This window comes from Patagioenas fasciata, chromosome 1 (genome assembly GCF_037038585.1).
Source record: "Patagioenas fasciata isolate bPatFas1 chromosome 1, bPatFas1.hap1, whole genome shotgun sequence".
NCBI classification, from domain to species: domain Eukaryota; kingdom Metazoa; phylum Chordata; class Aves; order Columbiformes; family Columbidae; genus Patagioenas; species Patagioenas fasciata.
The window spans coordinates 23,039,114-23,059,661 of record NC_092520.1 but is presented as its reverse complement, the minus strand read 5'-3'; the positions used below and the strand labels follow the sequence as shown (position 1 = coordinate 23,059,661).

At 37.6% G+C, this 20,548-nt stretch overlaps 1 protein-coding gene across 3 annotated transcripts in view; it reads right to left on the bottom strand.

Annotated features, from left to right (window-relative positions):
- Positions 1-20,548, bottom strand: part of WASF3 (WASP family member 3) — a 65,615-nt gene that overhangs the window by 9,237 nt on the left and 35,830 nt on the right. For all 3 annotated transcript variants that reach the window (XM_065830450.2, XM_065830460.2, XM_071804457.1), the window contains 4 exons: positions 17,792-17,934; positions 10,407-10,541; positions 6,691-6,844; positions 5,142-5,259 (listed from right to left, as the gene is read on the bottom strand). In XM_065830450.2, the coding sequence (XP_065686522.1) occupies positions 5,142-5,259; positions 6,691-6,844; positions 10,407-10,541; positions 17,792-17,924 (540 nt within the window). In that variant the 5' untranslated portion in view covers positions 17,925-17,934. The remainder of the gene's footprint in view (positions 1-5,141; positions 5,260-6,690; positions 6,845-10,406; positions 10,542-17,791; positions 17,935-20,548) is intronic.

The following is a 20,548-nucleotide window of genomic DNA, read 5'->3' as shown; positions in this document are numbered from 1 at the left end:
TGTGTATTACAGCTTGGTAGCTTCACGACAGATCAGTCTGTTTAACTTTGGAAAAAAAAAAACCACCTTTCTATACAATTTCAGGCCAAATCAATGTCAGTGTTAATCTATCAGCAAGATCTCCTAACAGCGGGACTCAATGCTTTCACACCTCCGAAATGTCATCCTCACCTACCTCAGTGTGACCATAAAAACCATAGTGGTGCTTCAGTAGAGAAACAAGTTTATTCAAAAACTGAGGAGGATATTTTCTCCTTTTCTCAACATTTATGAAGTAGTTAGATTATTTTTTTTTTTAAAACCATCTCTAGACCCCACATCTTACATTACTAATTCATACACAGGTTAAACATGTTGGTATTAGGCTTTTGGCTGCAAGCAAAATAGTTTCTCAGTAACAAATTCTATTGATATTCTGCAAATGGAGACACATTCAACTGTATTTAGAGAATAGTTTGGTAAAATGCTGATACGCAAGCATTTTATTGTGCAATCTCTCCCTTTGAAGTAAGGGATAATAGCTGGAAAGCCAGTCTCACCAAAAAGAAAAAAGGCACATCACGGAGAAACACAGGTATTTTACTGCAACTGTCAAACAGCACCAAGTAAATAATTCTAAAATCATGTACTTGGCAGCATACAACTAAAAATCTATCAAATGCCTTGCTTGTCCTTGTTTTGGATCTCTTGCTTGTTCATGCTTGTCGATATGAGGGACCTGATGATCAACATCTGCTAACACTGAGAATGAAAACAAGTATTTTTGAAGTTCAACATCCAAATGTTCTGACAACATTCACGCAATCCTGGCCCCTGCAGTGAGTATATTTTTATCTGACTCGTGTTAGGTAAAGATTATCACCTTGGTTCTTAATTACTTCCTATAAAAATCTGTTTCCTCCCAGAACTTTTTAGAATCACATCCTTTTTCATCCAGGTTATGCAAAGCTTTACTTTTTCCTTCACATCAAAATTACCCACTACAGGAACTGGATCAGAATCAGGCTACATTTGAGAGGAAAGTACAAGTTAGCCTTTTGGTTCACCGAAAATACACTTTATCTTCTCACAGAATAGTAACTCCATCCTGTATAGGTCACAACTACGTATTTCTTGCAAGTTTCTACATAAGGTAAACATCCAACTTTTTACCAATGTATGATGCTGCTCAGAAGTCAATCATTTTGGTACAAATCTTGTACAATCAGGAGTGCTTACATAATAGCTTATATATACTCACTTATTTAAAAATTTGGTTTTAAAGAGATTACTATATTTTCTGAAAAATGTAAATACATAAGCATGTATAAATAAACAACATAAAATAAACACTAAATTAGTTTGGTTTTGTTGGATCAGATTTCAGTTGCATAGATTGTTCCAGACCAGCACTGTAAGTGTCCTAATGAATAAAGATGCTGGAACACTTTTTTACACAAACAGTTAGCCCTACTGGTATTGATTTTTGCATTAAATATTATATCAATACGTCCATTTATTCCAAAATGGTGGGGCAGGCCAGTTACTAGCAGCTGCCAAAATTACATACACCTCTAATAGAGTGGATTTAAGTTGTTCCAGTAACACTTTCGCTACTTCAACAAACAGAGGTAGCTCTAGTTTCAGTACCCAGAGCAATAAGTTCTAGGGGAGCTGAAGCCTTTTGAAGTTACTACAGTTAGAAATATTCCTTTGGAAAGTTAAGCACCATTAAGAAGAGTCACCTCCTTTAACAGAAGCTGTGGCAGACAAGTGGGTGTTGTAGGTTAAGCCAGGAAACAGGTTATTATATACATTATTATGCATCAGTCAGCGGCAGGCAGGAAGGGACTTCAGCAAACACAAACACATCATGGAGTTAATTTTAAGTTGGACATTTGCATCAAAAGTTAGCAGATGATATTTCAAGTGTCTCAATGAAGAATTAGAGCCAGTAACAGAAAGTAGCTTCAGCAAGTATTTGCAATACTTTCAAAAAACTGGAAGTATGAGCATAGAGTATTTTCCTGACTTCACAAATTTACAAGCTCCTATCAATCACAAGTCATCAAGAATGATTTTTGAAAACACAAGCCCTCCAAATTTCAAGATTCCTACTTATTTAAATAACTAAGCATTACTCAGAAGAAACAGGGAACAACAATCAAAGCAGAACAACTTTCCTTTGGTTAACCAACTGGTTTACTATGGTCATTCAATTCAGAAAATTACTGATATATGCAAAAGTCAAAACTAACACCATTGAACTCCTAGGCAACAATCTACTGAAAGCCTGACAGTAAAAAATTTATTAAAAAATCCACTAGAAAACACCAAACAGAGACTAAACCACAGATTTTAAAATTAGATAATTAAAATGAGTTTTCTTCAGAGAAAAACTTCACCTGAAAGAGTCAAATTAGAGAAAGCCTGCATTAGATTTCTTCAGTTAAACTGAATACAGAAACAGTAAGTGTGATATTTGAAGGAAGGAAAATGAAACTCCTCACAAGCCTTCTGCTGTAACAGCTCAAGCATTTCAGGGAAATTATCAAAATAATACTGGAAAAACCTATTCTCTGGTGCAAGGAATACTCTCAGGCTTCACTGAACACTTGAAAAATTGAGGTTAAAAACCAGCTGTACTTGGTCAGCTGAGCAGGGCTGCATTTGGATGCCTAGTTCATAATTTGCTAAACAATATACATCTATTTCACCTGCACAGTTTCTCAATTTTGTGCTTCTGTAAAGTACAAATTGCTGAAGGAATTTTCACTTAGTAAATTCAAAATACAACTTCAGCCACAAAGTTGCTAATAGATTTTCTGGATTCATTCCTGGTCACCGCTAACGTAAGGACAAGAACAAAAGAAAACAGGGTGTTAAGCACTTTGTGGAACGAATGGTGCCTGTGAAACATCCCACCCAAACCCCTCAGCTCTCAAAAGGTTCCAGATGATAGAAAACTCATTTGCACACCAGCTTGAAATGACACCTACTCATGCAATCTCAAATCTATGTTTCTTTCTTCTCAGTTGGTCTTGTTATATATTTTATCAAATCAAATAGCACTTCAGGTAGAATTGATTAAGATGTATTACTGTGATGTATGACCATAATCCTACATGACTGGAATTGAGCATACTTTATATCTGCTTTGTAGACTGTAGTAAGAAAATTAAAATCTACAAAAAAACTGGGGATGCAAATGAGAAGTGATGCCTAAAATACAGTCTAAAAGCAAGTTTACATGTAAAGTGGCTTTGTAAAAATCTCTAAGCTATCAAAGATTTTTCAAGCAATATTCTGTTACAATGTTTTTAAAAAGCTTCTGTATTTTTTCCTTCTTTTTGTTTTTAATATTAAATCAGAATGAAAAACGTAACAGTTGGTAGTTTCTTTTTATCCTTGTCTCTAGTGAAAAAGATCTAAATTTGAATCAAAATACGTGGGAGGAAAAAAAACTCAAAGGGTGTAATTAACCCTAATATTTTTTCATAAAGAAATATTGAATGACATTTTTTTAAAAATAGAGAATGAAAGCTGCTTTAATTATTTCCAGTCTTTTAACCAGCTCTGTGACTCATCATACTGAGAATATAGTGGGATTAATAGCCTTGCATATACATCTGTATACACCTATACAAATAAATAAGTGAATATTTTTCAATACTTTGCTTCAGGCTGTAACTTCTACTGGAGTTATTTACTCAGCTTTTTTTACTCTATTTAATATTTCAATACTGAGATGCCTATCAAAATAGAAAACATTGACGCCTACTCCTAACTGAAGATCTGCTTTGCTTCTTACAAAACTTTTAAAACCATGAACTCACAAAACATTTCAGTTAAACCAAGTAGTCTTCACGTTTTGTTTAAAAATGCTGCAGTCAGAAAGCTTTGTCTGGCAACAGGAACAAAGAATCAACAGAATTTTATAAAAAACAGAGTAGTAAAGCTTCCCAGTCACACCCTACAATTTGATTTCTAAGCAGGTACCATATATATTAGCATATATACGCACATGTATTACACACATTATGTATATACACAAATATACATTAGCGTGTATATTCACTTATTAGACACTAGGTATATGCACATGTATAATACATGTATATATATGCTGATATTACGAGACATGCTCACGTTACACATGTATAGGTATGCAAATACACATGTGTAGGTGTACAAACACATGTATGTGTATATATGTGTGTATGTGCACTGAAAACTAAGCAGTTTCCTTCTATTTCCTCCGAGCAGTCTGTGCACCTTGTTTGGATTCCTTTTATTTTAAATCCCTTCTCTCTCACTGATCCCATCAAAAAGGGCACCTTCTATTAGACAAGACAGGCAGTCATTGCTTCAACACTTTGGGTTTTCTTCAGAATTATCTTCACAAATCTGAAAGCCCTCAGATTTGATGAAAAAATTGACAACAAAAAAAGTTGCAGAAGTAGCAACTAATGTCTTCATTCAAAACTAAAGTCCATTAAAAAAAAAAATCTTGACTGCATCAGAATACACATCTTGGATCAAACTGCTGAGGATATTCCAGAGGGACTGAAGCCTTCTTGTTTTTTTGTTTTAAACTTAAATGAAACAAAGACTCTTACTCCTACAATTAATCCTCTCCTGTTGCCAAACCACAGAACAACTCTTCTGTGTATTAACACCTTACTAACTTGTAGCAGGTGTAGAAGAGTGAAGACTTACTATCAAGGAACTAGAAAACCCAACAATGTTTTGTTTTCTAGATAAGCTCATGTTTGGCTACAGGAGTTGATGTTGCTGTATTAAGAAAAAAAATAGTAAAACACTGTGAAAATAAGGAAAACATAATGTAAACTCCTTTTTTGCCCACTTAATCAGTGTGTTTTTCTGAAGCACAACAGAGCTAGTTTGCTGTGTACTAATAAGCAGATACTGGCAAAGGATTAAAGCAGGAATCTTGGAAGATAACTACAGTACTCCTAAAATTCAATTTTAAAATTCAATTTACAACTTCTTAAAATAGAGAGTACAGAGCTACAGAAACTGAACCATGTATAAAGAATAGTCTTTCCATGCACACAAACTATGACCTAGCAATTTGTATGCCTGAATAACCGTACAGAAAATTGTAACACATACATTTTCTGTTATGTTTCTGCTTTTACCTTTTGTCTCCTCTTTTCTTTTCGCTTATCTTCAGTATCTTGTAACATTTTTTCTTTCCAAAGATCAAAAAAATAGGAAGGATCAGTATAGAACTTCAATCCATCTTTCTTATCATCCCTGGAAATACAGCAGAAGAAAAGCTAAGAAAATGTAAACTTTTATTTTTTTAAAGCAACAAAACTCACCTTTAACATCATTCAAGCTTTGTATCTTCAGCATTACAGGGTGACAGTGTGCCAAGTGCATTAAATGCCACCACTCTTGGTAGTTACAGCTCACAACTGACTTGATTCTTTCCAAGAACTTCAAGGGGAAGGGGTAGTCCTAATTTCTTCCTGGGTAAATTTTGATGGCAGCTGAATACTGATTTCTACCAGGAAGATCAAAAGCGATGACGATCCAGCACACAGAATTCTTAAAACTGCTGGAGCAGGGTACAGAGAGCAGATCTTGCACACTGCCTGGTCATACAATTGCCAAACCCTTATTTAACGTGTGCCTCATCTCCTCGCTACAAACACCTAACCCGCTGAAGGGGCTACTGGGGCAATTCTTCCATCCCTACAGCTCTGGTCAGACTTCAAGCTGAAGTTTGCTTAAGCTTTGTCTGAGGCAAATACAAATAATTTCAATTCACCAGATGTAAAAGACTTACCAAGGAAAAAGTGGAAGTAAATTTCATTCAAGTATCCTTAATAAAACAGATGTAACAATAAAGGTCACTGACACAGTCATCCACAGACAATGTAGGACATAACTGTGCAGAACTGCTGACTGATAACAACTCTTCCTAACTGGACACCTATGGACAATCACACAAACACCTTTACCTGGAGCAGTGGCATAAAAACGTTTCCCCCAGCTATAAAACTAACACTTCTACTCTTAAAAATAAAATATGCTGCAAATGCTGTGCTATGTCATTCCTAAAAAAAAAAAAAAAAAAGAATTTACTGATTGAGTGCCTGCTTTGCACAGATACCTCACAATCTAGGTCCTCTCAAAAGCTGAAGGATGCAGTAAAAACATGTTGTCCACAAGCCTTCAAACAGGCAAATTATACTCATTTCATAAACAACAAGCCTAAAGGAAAACACGAAACAAAGTCCTGCTTGCTGCTCTTTTATTCACCAGCAAGTAACCAGGAAAAGGTAAAGATTGTGCGTGTGCACGTGTGCATATGTTGAGGGGAAGAGGAGCAATAGAGGGACAGCAAAAGCAATAAATCCAACTTTCTGGATAAGTGAACCAAAGAAAGCAGTTTAGCATATTATTAGTTTCCTTTTTATTTTTTACATAATCAACAGCCCTTGCGCTCTGATCCTGTGCTGCTATGTAACATGCTGAAATATGCTGATTTTTGCTAGGTACAACTTACGATTTTAAGCGTGGTAATAGCAATTTTTGTTTCCATGAACAGAGAAGTCCCCAAAAACACAAATCTCAGTAATCAACACATCTTTTTCCCTTCTGCTGTAATTATCCTCTGCATACAACTAGGCAATAAAGGGCAAAGTACAAGAACATAAACAATGAATATTTCCATACCTATAAGGTGAAAGAATATTCAGAGGTGGTGGTTTATCACTCTGATTATAAATATCAGCCACTGGGTTAGGAATGCTGTTCTTTGAAACTACCTGCTGATCTTGAATTGTCGAGCTCTTGAATGCTTTTTTCATGTTGATATCCTGTAATGATACTGTTAGAAGAAGAAATACATTTATCAGAGGCAAAATAAACATAAGTGGATAAACAAAGTCTATTTTATGCTAGCTATTTACGATATTTTCAACAAAATGTATAACAGAATGAAAACGGAAAGATTTTTCTTCAGTGGATAATCAAGACATTTAAGCACAAAGGCATATAAGAATTACCGTAATAAATCAGATTTAAGTCCCATTTTGTCCAGAGGCTCACTTAAAATAATGAAACCATGGACTGTGTCTTAGAAGATCATGCAAGAGTCTTGTCCCATGCAGATGTTCCATGATCTCTTCTTTTTGAGGTTTAACCTGGACTTCTAACAGCAGAAAGACTGGCTTCAAGCCTGAAATGCAAGGTCTGGTATTCCTCTGGCACAGCATGTTTTATAACTACATGCGGTGTCCATACACATTCAACCCCATTCTAAGTTTAACTAAAGTACAGCCTCCACAACCTCCTCCGGGAGAGATTTCCACATCTTTTACCATCTTTCAACTCAAAAAGCTTTCCATGTAACCGAACATACCTTGATCTTAAGTTTTCGTCATCTCTCTATAGAGTGAAATACTTACCTGCTTTATACAGTCCATACTTGCATTTTATCTTTTCACATACACAATTCTGGGGAAAAAATACCAGCCTTTTCATTCTTTCTTTTCAAATGTAAGATTTAAGTTGGTTTTTATTGTTCCTATCACTTTTCACAAGACTTCCATTCTAAATATAAATTTTCTTGAAATGGAGTGAACATTGCTAAAAGGATCCAGGTAATTCCAACCACAATTTAAAAGTGGCAGTCAGGTCTCCACATTTTCTTCCACTCTCAGGCAACCTGAAATACAGGTTTTTGACTGCAGGTGAACAGAGCACTGAAGTCTTCACTGGCTTGTCTACAGTGACACTTACCATGTCTTGAATTCATACCACTGCTTTACAACAGTGTGAGCTGTAGGAGTAGAGCAAACAAATGCCCTGGCTTGTTTTCTTTTTATTGCCATTGCCATTTCATCTAATATTTCTTGCCCATTCATTTAATTTATCAAGTCTTGAGAACAAACTGCGAGAATTTCACATGGTAACTGAATAGGACTGGGCAAAAATTTAATATATTGGTGACCTTCAAAACCAGAAAGGCATGAAGTTCGATACAGACCCTGTGAAGTACATCATTACCCTTTGGCACAATGGAAACCACATCCCACTCAGACTTCTCTACCCAACTATTTTTGATAACTGTGCTGAGGTTTCACCTCTTATTCCAAGACAGCTTAGATTCTTCCACAGCTTTCAAAAGAGCAAAAAATGAGAAATGGAATATTTAATTCCAAATTGTTGTTCTCCCATTCACATAATCTGAAGTATCAAAACATCATTTTTGAGAAACTACTTTCTATTCAAGCCTGCTTATCAGTAAAGCAGTAAGGTATTTCAGGGTGGTTTTTTTCAAATGTATAAATATAAATGGTTACACTCTTGTTTGAAGGAAGACATTCAAAAGAGCACAAATCCCATTTTTCTGGGCCTTTTTAGTGTAAGTTATTTATATGCTTTTGAAAACAACCACAATTATTTTCAAATGTTTTGTTTGGTTTTGTATTGTTTTTCCAACTGTAGTATTAGTTACATATACAATATTTTTATACGTACACAATATATTGGTTATACTTAAGAATGTAAGTAATCACCAATGCAATTAAATCTAGAGGGTGTTTTTTAAAATCAACCTAGCAATTGACATTTTATTTAAATGCCTAAAGTACCCAGAAATATATCTACTATTAGTGACAGTACAATGAATTACTATAAAGCAGGGGCATCAAACTCATTTTCACGGGGGGCCACATCAGCCTCGCGGTTGCCTTCAGAGGGCCGAATGTAATTTTAGGACTGTATAAAATTAGGAGTAGTTACATTTATACAGTCCTAAAATTACATTCGGCCCTCTGAAGGCAACCGCGAGGCTGATGTGGCCCCCCGTGAAAATGAGTTTGATGCCCCTGCTAGAGGGACTTCAACTTCTACAGTGAAATAGCTAATAAAATTTCCTAGTAGCACTAAAGCAACAGCAGTTTATATATACATATATACGTATATATATAATCTATGTGAAAGACTATTAGCAACACAAGAGTAATAACTGCTGTCAATTTTAAATAAAAACTGATTAAATTCTCAGTCTGTACATTAGTTTCCCCTTCCAAGAGGATGCTTTTAATCACTCTCCAAACTCTGGAAACCAGCCAGGAGGTATTGCATAATACCAATGAGACTTTAAAAAAAGAAACTGGACTGCATTTCCAAAAATGTTGGACTTGAAAGTCGTGAAGACTGACATCATCCACCTCAGCACGGAGCAAGTCCAGTGTACAAACATCACCTAGTTTGTTCATATGACCACCACAACATGCCTCAAAAACTAGGCTGAACAGTGACCCCCTAAAAGCTTTGTTTATGTTCCTATATAGCTCTTGACCTCCAAAGACAGCAAAAGAAAGGTGCTGGTATCAACTGTGATACCCTACCAGTTGATATGTTCCAACACCAGAAAAAAAAAACATGTCATAATTTTCAGACAGTAACAAGCTAAAAATGGATGGCCAAATATCCCACTATTAAATATAGACAGTAACATTTAATATTGGCCTTAACAGTAGCATTAAATATAACACAAACTATAAAAATGTAAATATTCAATGTAATACATAAACCATGTAAACAGTACTATTAAATAAATAAATCACAAGTAGCATTACCACTAAGCATTACACTATTGTCCTGACGTAATAAGCTTTTATATTTTACTAAATGTCAGGAATTATCTAAATAGGGAGTACATGCAGTAGCTGGCTCAGACACATAATTGCACCCATAAGCAAACACATACGTTAAAGCTTTTAGAGCGAGACAGAGGAACATGTTTTACTTACCCATATAGGTGCTTCCAAATAACATAATGATGTTACTTAAATCTTTTGTTTTCACTGTGTATTTATGAAGTGAATGACCAAAGACATAAGCAAGTGAGGATATAACATCATGTTAAAGGAAATACTGTTTCTAGTGACTAGAACCTTCTAGAGAATTTCACCTAGTTGATGCAAACATGCAGTGCCTCATTTAGGTGAAGAGTACTAGAAGATCTTACAAGACTGCACAACAGACTCTACTAACATAGTTTGTGACTATCCTACTCTGAAATAAGTAGATCTACTGTCTCAAACATCCTCCAATATTCTGATTTATTTATATAAGGTCTAGATTTATTCACTTCTGATTTATTACACTCACAAACCAGAATTTTTCCCAGTGAAAAATGGCTCCATTACTACAGGGGCTTCTTGAGGTAACACTAAGTCAAAAATGAAGACAGTTATACAACTCCAGAATATTTTTTCTCACTTTCCTAACATGATTTTTCCCGGCTTGCTTTACTGTGAAAACAAGATGAAATATTGGTTCAGGATTACTTTGAAAAGACAGAGATTGTTGTGTAATTAAATACTGTGGTCTTGTCAACATCACTTCTGGCTCAATGCTTTCATGCAATTACCTACCCTCCTCTACTGTTGAATCCAGCTGGGTAACTTTGACAGCAAGGCGATCAATTCTGTCTTGAAGAGAATTTGCTCTGATGTAGAAGCTGTTGGCCTCATTAAACAATTCACCAAATATGTCTTCAGCATGTTTGCCTGTGTAAGAAAACAGACAGGGAAATACCTTTGCTAAAGGCTTACAAAACACAAGACAAATGGTTTAAATATCATGAAGTTATTAATAAAACATAGTAGCTACAGGATTATAGCAGCACAGTTTGTCACAGAGCAAAATTTTGGGTAACAGATTTGTAAGAAAATCTCAAAATACCATAAATGCTGCCTTAAGTCTGTTCTCCTGGACATCCTGGTTAGTCTTCTACTTAAACAGGGAGACTTTCAAATTTTAATCCTTATGGAGCTCAACTACTGCCAGCTGACACATAACTGATCACTAAAACCTTCCTCTGTGATGAAAACAAAGGCCCAAAGTTATCGCTGTCCATAAAAGCTTCTGAAGTAAATTTTTAGATCTAAACTCTTGCAGTGAGTAGTCATTAAGATTTAATTTTAAGTACAAGCACAAGCCAACATCAAAGTGAAACAGACAAAAACCAGGATCCTCATGCAAGCTTGCCCATTTACCTCTGCAAATGCTCTCTGGGTACATGTTCTGTCACTGAAATCATCTGAGAGGGCCAGCACTGACCCCATCTATCCACGGACAGTGTGAACTTGGTACAGCATGGAAGAGAAGCCTACAATTTTCCCAGCCTCCCTTTCAGCTGCTCTATTTTTCTCAGTCACCATGAGCGGCTAAATCCGGGTCAGATTAGCAGCTCAGGCCCTACCCTAGAGGTGCTGCCATGGACAGGAGTGCCACATGATAAACCCAACACCCTCTCGGCCCACAGAGCCCTGCGCATGCCCATTCCCTTCCCTTCCCCAAAGTACTATGCACCCTCACCCACAGTCTGACTCTTTTTGCCCCAGCCTGAACCTCTCAACCACTCCAGATCAGAATCCCAAATTTAACACTTTTCCTGCCCAAGAACTTCCCCTAGAAATGTCAGATTCCCAAATTCACTGCTCCTGCTCACTCAGCTGACAGTACCGCACCTTCTCGAGTCTCAGTGTCTCCTACCCAGCTACTGCTGCTCCATTGAAGATTTTCCTCTCCACAACTTCTGCAGCCAAGACATCCACAAACCATCAGTTCTCCATGCTTCTTAAACAAAAATGAATTTTAAAACCCTACTTCTGAGTTAAACTCATCTTGTTATGACCTGTATAAAGACAAGTCTGAAGAGCTGAAATGAAGGGGAGTGGGTGAAATGAAACTTTGTCTAGTAGCTGGAACAATATGGAATATGCATTAACCACCTAAATGAGAGTCACTTCCAAAAGAACAGCAATTGTTGACATTTTAAGTTGGGTCCTATAACCAACCTTAATATTTTACAAAAACACAGCAAAAACACACACACAACAAAAACACACACACATAACAGACCTGACAAAAATTCAGACAAGATCTCATCCTGTGAACATCTGGAGATCATAATTCAAAGCAAAAAAATAGACACATCTTAGGAAGTCAACAGCATCTGCCCCTTTCTTGGGTCATTTACCTGGGGAGAACACCACCACTAAAACAGTATCTGAAAGTACTGTTTGTGAATTACAAATTAAAAAAAACCAAAACAACTGATTGCCTTGCTTTGAGTGGAAGACTTTACCAGTAACAGATTTCTTCACTAAACATAAGAACAGCCAATAACTAACCCAAAGTGCTGGGTACTTTGGCGTATCCAAGCTCTGCCTCATCCATATGTGGCAGGTGGAAATGCAAGGTGAGCTGCCTACCTGCTCCTAATCCCCAAGCCTCCAAAGCAGAAGTCGCACAACCACACAACAGGTGAGGGTGAAAATCACCTATTCCATCTTCCTGCTCAAGGCACAGTCAGGTGGAGCAGGTTCCCCACGACTCCGTCCAGCTGGGTTTAGAATACATGCAAGGATGGAGGCTCCACAACTCCTCCAGGCAACCTGTGCCAGTGTCCAATCACCTGCACACTAAAAGTGTTCCTAAGTGCTTCCCAGCAGCCAGGTGAGATTCAATTATAATCCCCATTTGATTTAGTTGCTGTAAATGAAGAGGTTATTCCAAGCTATAGAACAAATAAGCTTTTCAACTCTGCAGCTAAATAAAGCAGGTTATTACATTCTTCAGCCACCAGTACTCAGAGCTCAAAACATCAATAAAGTTTAATGGACATTAGTCAAGGTAAGGAGCTCAGCCTGCTGAGGGAGAACCGCCACATTCTAGGATCAAACAACACTCCTAGAGAAGTCAAGCAGACAAGTGCTTGCCAGTTATCTTTCAGGAGGCAAAATTAAGTCACAGTTGATTTATGGGAACATATTTATTTTAATATTGAATTCAATTTTTGTTTTTAAACACTTGCTACTTTAAAACAAGTGAAAGACAGGTTGTCAGTCTCCTGTCAGCAAATACAGTGACATGGTAAAGCAATATTGGAACATGCTACTCTGATTAATGTGATGCATTAGGTTGTAAAAATAAAGTAATACTTCTGTAGTGTTTTCTATATTACCATTTTTAATTAGATTTTTAACAATAATAGAGAAAGAAGCAGAAAAAAAAATCTCTGAAGTTACAAGCACGTAGCTTTCAACTTAAGAGCTGATTTCATTGCTTTAAGACAGCCATTTAAAAACATGAGGTGCTTCCCAACATACAGGCAAACCATAATAGTCATTTTAAAAACAAACAAATAAACAAACAACAACAAACACAAAGGAATTCTGCAAGTCTGTCTTTCTAAGGCTCCCTCCAACCACAGAAGTAGCTGATGGGAAATTCACTCATGAGGCTGCTTCACCAAATCCCCACAGGTTTTTATGCCAATTAACAGAAGTGCCTCTTTCTAGCATTTCCCCAAGTCATCTTCACAGAGCAGAGTATTTGCTCACAAAATAAATTTCCAAGCATTCCAAGACACTTCTGCAGACTGGTGGTTCACCAATCATTGAAATCATAATACCTCTGCCCAGGTTCTGCAAGTAATTACATGAAACACCATCTTGCCACATCAGCTTATAACACCTCTAGCAGAGAGCAGACACCACCTCAATTAATCACACTCGATTTTTCACATACCACACAAAAAAGTGTGCATTAACACATTAAATATGTTGTCCCAAAGGTATCCTTTGTCAGCAGTCAAAACGCTCAGTGCTGTAACAGAAGAGGAATCCAACAATGACACTAGCTTGTCTGAGGACCAGAAAGCCGGCAGTGTTCATTGCTTTGGCTAGCTTCCTTTCACATATTCGAGCCTAAAAAGTACAACTTCCCTTTGCATTCCTTGTTCCACAGCACAAGTACATGGAAGAACATGTTCAAGTTAATAGAAAGATGTGCAGTGCATTAAAAGGCTAAGAATTTTCCAGACCATGAATGTGCATTACCAAAGAGAAAAGGTAAAGAATGACATAATCCAGCATTCGGGTGTCAGTTCTAAAAACACAAGGAAAAAGGATTACACTAGGGTCGCCCCAAAGGGAGTCAGTGCTGCACCTCGGGGTCCTGGGTAAGGAGTGAAACATCCCACAGAACAAGCTGGTGTTTTGTAAGTTGGAATTTACCCAGGACATGATCATTTTATCACAGCATGGAGCAGAAAACAGTGATTCCATCCACCCATTTGTAATTGGATTAATTAACATTATAATCATGCTTCCCTCCTCCCCCAACCTTTTTTTAATAAGCAAAAGCAGTAGCTGTTACTGACCAGCTCTTCATTCTTATCTGCCTCCTCATAGCACTTCCACACTATATACTCAATGCCAAAAATGTTAACTTCCTAACTCAACCTGATTTAGCAGTGGTAAGAGCAGAGCCGCACAAAGCTGGATGCCATGTGCCTGTGTGCAAACCAGGGAACCTCCTAGGCAATTTATCCAAGAAAATACTAGGAGACAAGTGGGTGGACATTGCTCTCTGAGGGAAAGAAAAGGTATTCCAAGTCCTGCTCTTTCCAGGTCCCTTCAGAAGTGGGGACACTTCCTCTATTTTATGTTGCACAACAAAAAACCTTCAGTATCACTTGCACATGGGTCAAAGAAACTAGCTCTGTAGTCACGTACAGATGGTTTATACACATATAGAAACAAGATTTCAGCCTGACAGGCAGTATCTGAATGAACAGAAAAGCCAAAGACAAAAAAAATAAAAAATACTTAAAGACTCACAGAAAGGAAAGAAGTTGAAAAGCAGTAATGTAACTTGAAACACTAAGTATCATAGTTTGCAGACTGAAATTTAATTAAGAAAAGCTACATAAAGGAGTATATATACAATTTAATAAAATAGTCTTCAAGAACAATTCTCTGTAATTCATTATTTCTTCCCCATAGATAAACACATGCAAAACTCAGGAACAAAACCATGGTATAACAGATCCTGCTGCAGAGAGCAGCTTTTTTCTCTGGCTGGAATTCTGCAGCCATCACACCAAGCTCCACTGCCAAAAGTAAGGGAATCTTTTGTGGAAGCTTTCTTCAAAGCCTCTGCTCCACGACTGTGTTTACTATGTGAAGCAGCACCGTACTTACAGGTACGGGCTGTAAATGCTCCCAGTCCTCCCCTGGTAGATTCTCTCCTTCCAAGAGGAGGCAAATCCCCTAGTCAAGCCTAATATAAAAGTGCACAGTTTCATAGAGAACGCTGCTCATTCTGCCTGTGCTCCAAGCCAGCTGGCTGCAAACCCACATCTGAAGACATAATAGAAAAAAAGCTCCACTCAGAGCACATTCCTTTTGGATAGGAACTTGTCCATGTGTCCCGAAAAGAGCAGAGGCAGAAGGAAGCCAAATTTGTACGCAACAGCACAAATCTGCCGGTTTTTAAAACCCACACTGAACTCGCAGTGCAACATTAAAAACTAGACCTGTACCTGCTCTCTCCATGCCTCAAGCTGTGGGAACACCAAGCAGCTCTGATGCTGTCAGCAGGACATGCTGCATTAGCTCCAGCACAACATTTCTCTGTGATCAATTCCTTGCTCCCAGTTGGTTTGAAACACAGGCAAAACAAATGCTGTCTGAGGAAAAAGCCCTTTGCAAACATGATGGATTTTAGACTGTGGACAAGTGTGGTGGCAGAACTCACTCATTAAACACTATGTGTTCATCTGTTAAAACAAAGGACACATCATTTATTTGCATAATCTTTAACTTGACACTAATACAGTACTGTAGGGATGTCTACAGAGACATCTGATGACCCGAGAAATCCTGCAAGGGAAAACTGCATGATATGGAATGTGTAAGTAGCCAGTTCGTCAGCAACAATCATAAGAGGATCTGAATACACAGCGTAACAGGCCGATTAGCCCCAAGATCAAATCCAGAGAAATGAAAGCTGGACATTCCTAGCAAGTCAGACAAATGAAGAGCGTATTATCCACACTTTGGCAACCATTCTACAATAGCAAAATGAGGTCTCATCAGATATCCTTGAATGTAATTAGGAGACATTAGCCAATCTTCTCAATTTTTTGAAACTTAAGGATGTCAATACTGAGTAACTGCCTGATAAAACAGTAAATGAATGTCAATGACAATGCAAATATAAATCCAGTGTAAATAACACTAGACACTAAATTGGCAGCCTTTGCTCAAGAAAGATCAGAGAATCACTTGGAAACTTATTTGAAAATATTAGTAGCAATCAAAATTTTACAAAATTCTTTGGGGATTTAATGATAGAACAGAAAAAGTCTGTTTTGACTATGGTCTGAAGTCCTCAACGCTCCAAGAAGATGCCATGATACTCTACCTTATATATCCAAAGCAGAAATAATGATGATCAGAAATGCAAAATTGTTTCTAACAAAAAAAGAATACTAACAGATCAGCAAGCTGCAACCTGGAAAAGCTAGCACTAGAAGAACATAATAAAGATTTAATAACATCACAGATGATTATGGAAACACATGAGATGGAATCGCCTTTCATTTTTTCACTGCAACATAAGAACCAGAAGGTATCAAAAGGAAGAAACAGATCAACTTCTATTGCAGGACATTCTGCCACAGCTCATTAGGCAAGAAAAAAGCGCAATCCCTATCTGAATACATCTAAGCAATTCCACAGGTGACAGGTTTATAAATACTCATTACATAGGATGATTCAGTGGACCTCCAGCTCGGAAAATCCCTATATCACTGACTACTTGAAAGGGGAACATGCTGTGTTTCTTGCATTCTTTCCCTAATCATAGGCTATTTCCTGTCATCACAAATTGAATGTCGGACTTAGTGGGACCCATCATCTGAACTCCATACAGACTTTCTTACATTCTTAAACCATTTCCATTTACAAAGTGAAGAAACTGATGAAGCGATGATTTCTTTTCTAGGACCAGAGTTATCAGCACAAACAACAGCTGCTGATTGTTAAACACTCTCTGAAGAAATTTATTTTCTTACTCATTAAGAAATATTATTCTCCTTGGAAGTACTCCAGGCACACTTGTAGAATTGCTAGTTGTGGTGTCAACTGACAGGTGTCCTGCGTAGGCCTCAACAGTAGCCCACAGGTTTGTTAGTGAATGTCATTTTTTGGATGTATGTGCTTGATTTCATTCATATGAATTGATGACACACATATACAAGGAAGAGGCTTAAGAAACATTAGCACTTCAAGACAAATTGTAATTTCAGTCAAATGTATCATTCGATTCCACAAAGCAGAAGAGTTTGCTGGCTTCAAACTTGTACAACTGAAGGCCAACAACAGCTCAAGCACTAGTCTTGTTTATTACACCAGTTTCTCTCACCTTACAAAAACTCCTGATTATCTATGCCATCATTTTTTTGTTAGTAGTTGTTGTTTGGGGTTCGCTTGGTGGTTGTTTTGATTGGGGTTTGGGTGGTGGTTGCTGTTGCTCTGGTTTGGGGTTGGGCGGGGGGAGGAGGGTGTTTGTTTTACACTTGTAAGTCTTAGAGAGGCTCTGCTTGTATAAACTTCAAAATAAAGAAGAGCATAAAAGCAATAAACTAGCACACCCTGGCAGCCGAGAGGGCTAACCCTGGGGTGCATCAAACACTGTACTGCCAGCCCGTCAAGGGAGGTCACTGTCCTGCTCCACTCTGCACACTGTGAACTTGGAGGTCGTCCTATGCAGGGACACGAGGTGAACTCAATCTCGTGGGTCCCTTCCAACTCAGGACATTCTATGATTACATTCTTATAGTAGGTAAGTGGCAACATTCTGTATTGTAATTTTGCTATTTAGAACGAACCACCTTAAAGCTTTTAATTTATTCAGTTTTTCATTGTGAATCAAGTACTTGCAGGAAGTTACAGATACTTACTTAAGCTGCTTAGCTGGCGTATGATGGCAGCAAGGGTACTATTCGTTACACATTCCAGTTCACTCGTAATTCCCTCTGGCAGGGCTCCTCGGCAGAGATGCCGTGGTTCAATGTTTCTCTTCACCAAAGGCATGGCTCACCACCTGGAATTTACAGAAAAGTGTGTGTTATACTTACAATGAAAATTAGACTGTGTAGCACACATTCAAGTTTCTCCTACAAAAATACACATCACCTTTCTTCTTTTAAAGCACTTGCTGCCTTCCTGCCATAAGATACTGTACAACTCCTATCAATGCACGGGAGCCATGCTCTCAAGCCAGAACACAAGAGCACTGCAGATAAGCATAGAGAATACAGACCATGTAGATAATGTACATCAAATCCAGGTAAAAAGTGTAATATTTCCTGTCTGCCCAGCCCCATGCTCCAGCACCAGAATCACTGGACTTTAGTGCACATGTGCACTTATACAAAACCTGGCAGTCCCCACGGGAGAGGCAGGAGCAATCGCTGTCTGGGGCGAGCTGCCCACCGATGCACTGCCCGTGAATTACGTCGGACACTGACCTACCCTGGCTTCCACGGGTTTGCAGCTGAAATGATAAACTCATCGGACAAATGAGGGCAAGGGCCTCACAGAAATGGGCTGGTGAGAATGAGGAAGAAGCTGCAATGTGAGGAAGAAGGCGTTTTTCCACAGGTGGTGCTGAATGACAATCTCAAAGAGGCTAAGAGCACGTATTGAACAGCTTTTGGGAGTATGCCAGATGCAGGAAGACATTTATCCGAGAAAACAAAGGCTGTCAGAACTGCTTATCTTGGAAAAATAGAAGAAAGTAGGATGGGGAAAACAAATACAAAAAGAAGTCTCAAAGCATCACAAAAAGGCCCAATGGCACAGAAAACACGGTCCTGGAGGGAGCAGCTTTGAAAGCGAGGATGCCCAAGTGGAACAGAGTTCCCCAAAAAAGGAAATGAGAGCATATAACATAAAAAGTTTTACACAGTTTTCTTTAAAATGTCATTAATACAATTACAAGTCAATTCGATCAGCTTCTGTGAACACTGACAATTCAATGTCCATGCTTTGTTTATGAATATTCCATTTAAAGAAAATGTGGCAGCAAAATTTTCTGGAATGTGAAGTTACAGTGTTATCAAGGGCACAGGTTCATTTGGAAAAAGACTTAAAAGGAAAATTTCTTTTTCTATGTTACTAAAGCAATTTAAGTAACCTTCCATTTCTCTAATTAAAATCACATTAGTCAATTAAGAAGATCTTCTTGCTTTTCAAATGTTGCATAGTAATTTTTGTAATGACTTCCCCTCAAGGTTTAAAATATTTCCATCTCAATAACATTTCTAAAAAATTAACAACTTCAGTAATTAGCAAAAAGCAAGTTATTTAACTGTGAAGGGATTTCAGAACAGGCCAGGAAAAAAGAGGCTCATGACAGAATTGTAAGTAGTAGTCTTGAATCACATTTTAGATCTATCTTAATATGAGGCAGTTTATTTGAATACATCAGAATTTAAGGCCAGTCGATTTTGCTAAATTTTAAACAATTGAGAGGTAAGAAAGGAACAATCTTTATTTTATACTAGACCAAAAAGCTGCTTGTTTCAGTTCTAGGCTTTTGTATTCCTCAACAGATGCATTTCAAAATATTACTTAAAATTCAGTGCAGTCAGCTTTCCGAACTAGATAAAAAATAAGTAAAAACCGGAAATTAGTCATTATTAAAGAGCATTCTAGCAACACCACACTGTAAACAAGCTAACACACTGCAACTATGAAAGAAAAGTCATTATGAGGAATTATTTCACTGCGTAGTAAAATGTTCATTAACATAATTAATAATAAGTAAATTAATAGGAGCCTAAATCAGCCAATTCCAAATCTTAGTAGAATTCCAATACTCACCCTACAATTTTTGTGTTTCTCTGTAACATTAACAACACTGTCATACAAACTAAAGGCATAAGGACTCCCTACAAACGTGACAATACAAACAATTCCTGAAATATTGGTGGGTGATTAGACACCTCAGAAAAACTTCTTTTATGGGAACTAGTTTTTTTATGAGCAATTCATCAGTAATACACTCTGGTGAACAAAGCAATCATTCTACTGGGTTTGGGGTTGGTTTGTTTTTTTGATAGCATCACTGAGAATATATTTTGCTACAACACATTTATACTCTGAATTTAATTTTTTTTCAACCCATCTTACTTAAATTCTTACATGAAAAGCCCAGAAGATCGAAAGAATGAAGCTTGGTTTCCCAGGGCTTTCTGTCTAGCATTCTAAGAGGTGGCCCCTCTCTCACTTTTTGCAGTTCACCCAACTTTTCCCCACACAACGTGCTGGGGCCGGTTGGAAGGTGCCTGTACACTGCCCAGCCCACTACCCGCTACCCTTCAAACACTAACCACATCGAGCATTAGCAAAATGCCTTTCACCAGGAGCACTAATTTAAGTCCCTTCTCCACATCATGTTCTTCCTTGCCTATAAAAGTTAATTTGAAGAAAACACACAACTGCAGTTTGAGTTTTTCGTCTTCTCATCAATTCTTTATGAAATGGTCCAATGTACTCAAGAGCTAGCAGGGGAGAGACAGAGCGACCCAAGAGATCCCATTTCTTTATTGAGCAAGCTAAAACACACACAGCAGCACTGAGGGTGAGGGGGAAAAAACAAGTTTAAATTTTAAATGCATTATTTAAATTATGTATCCACGTCATTTCAATGT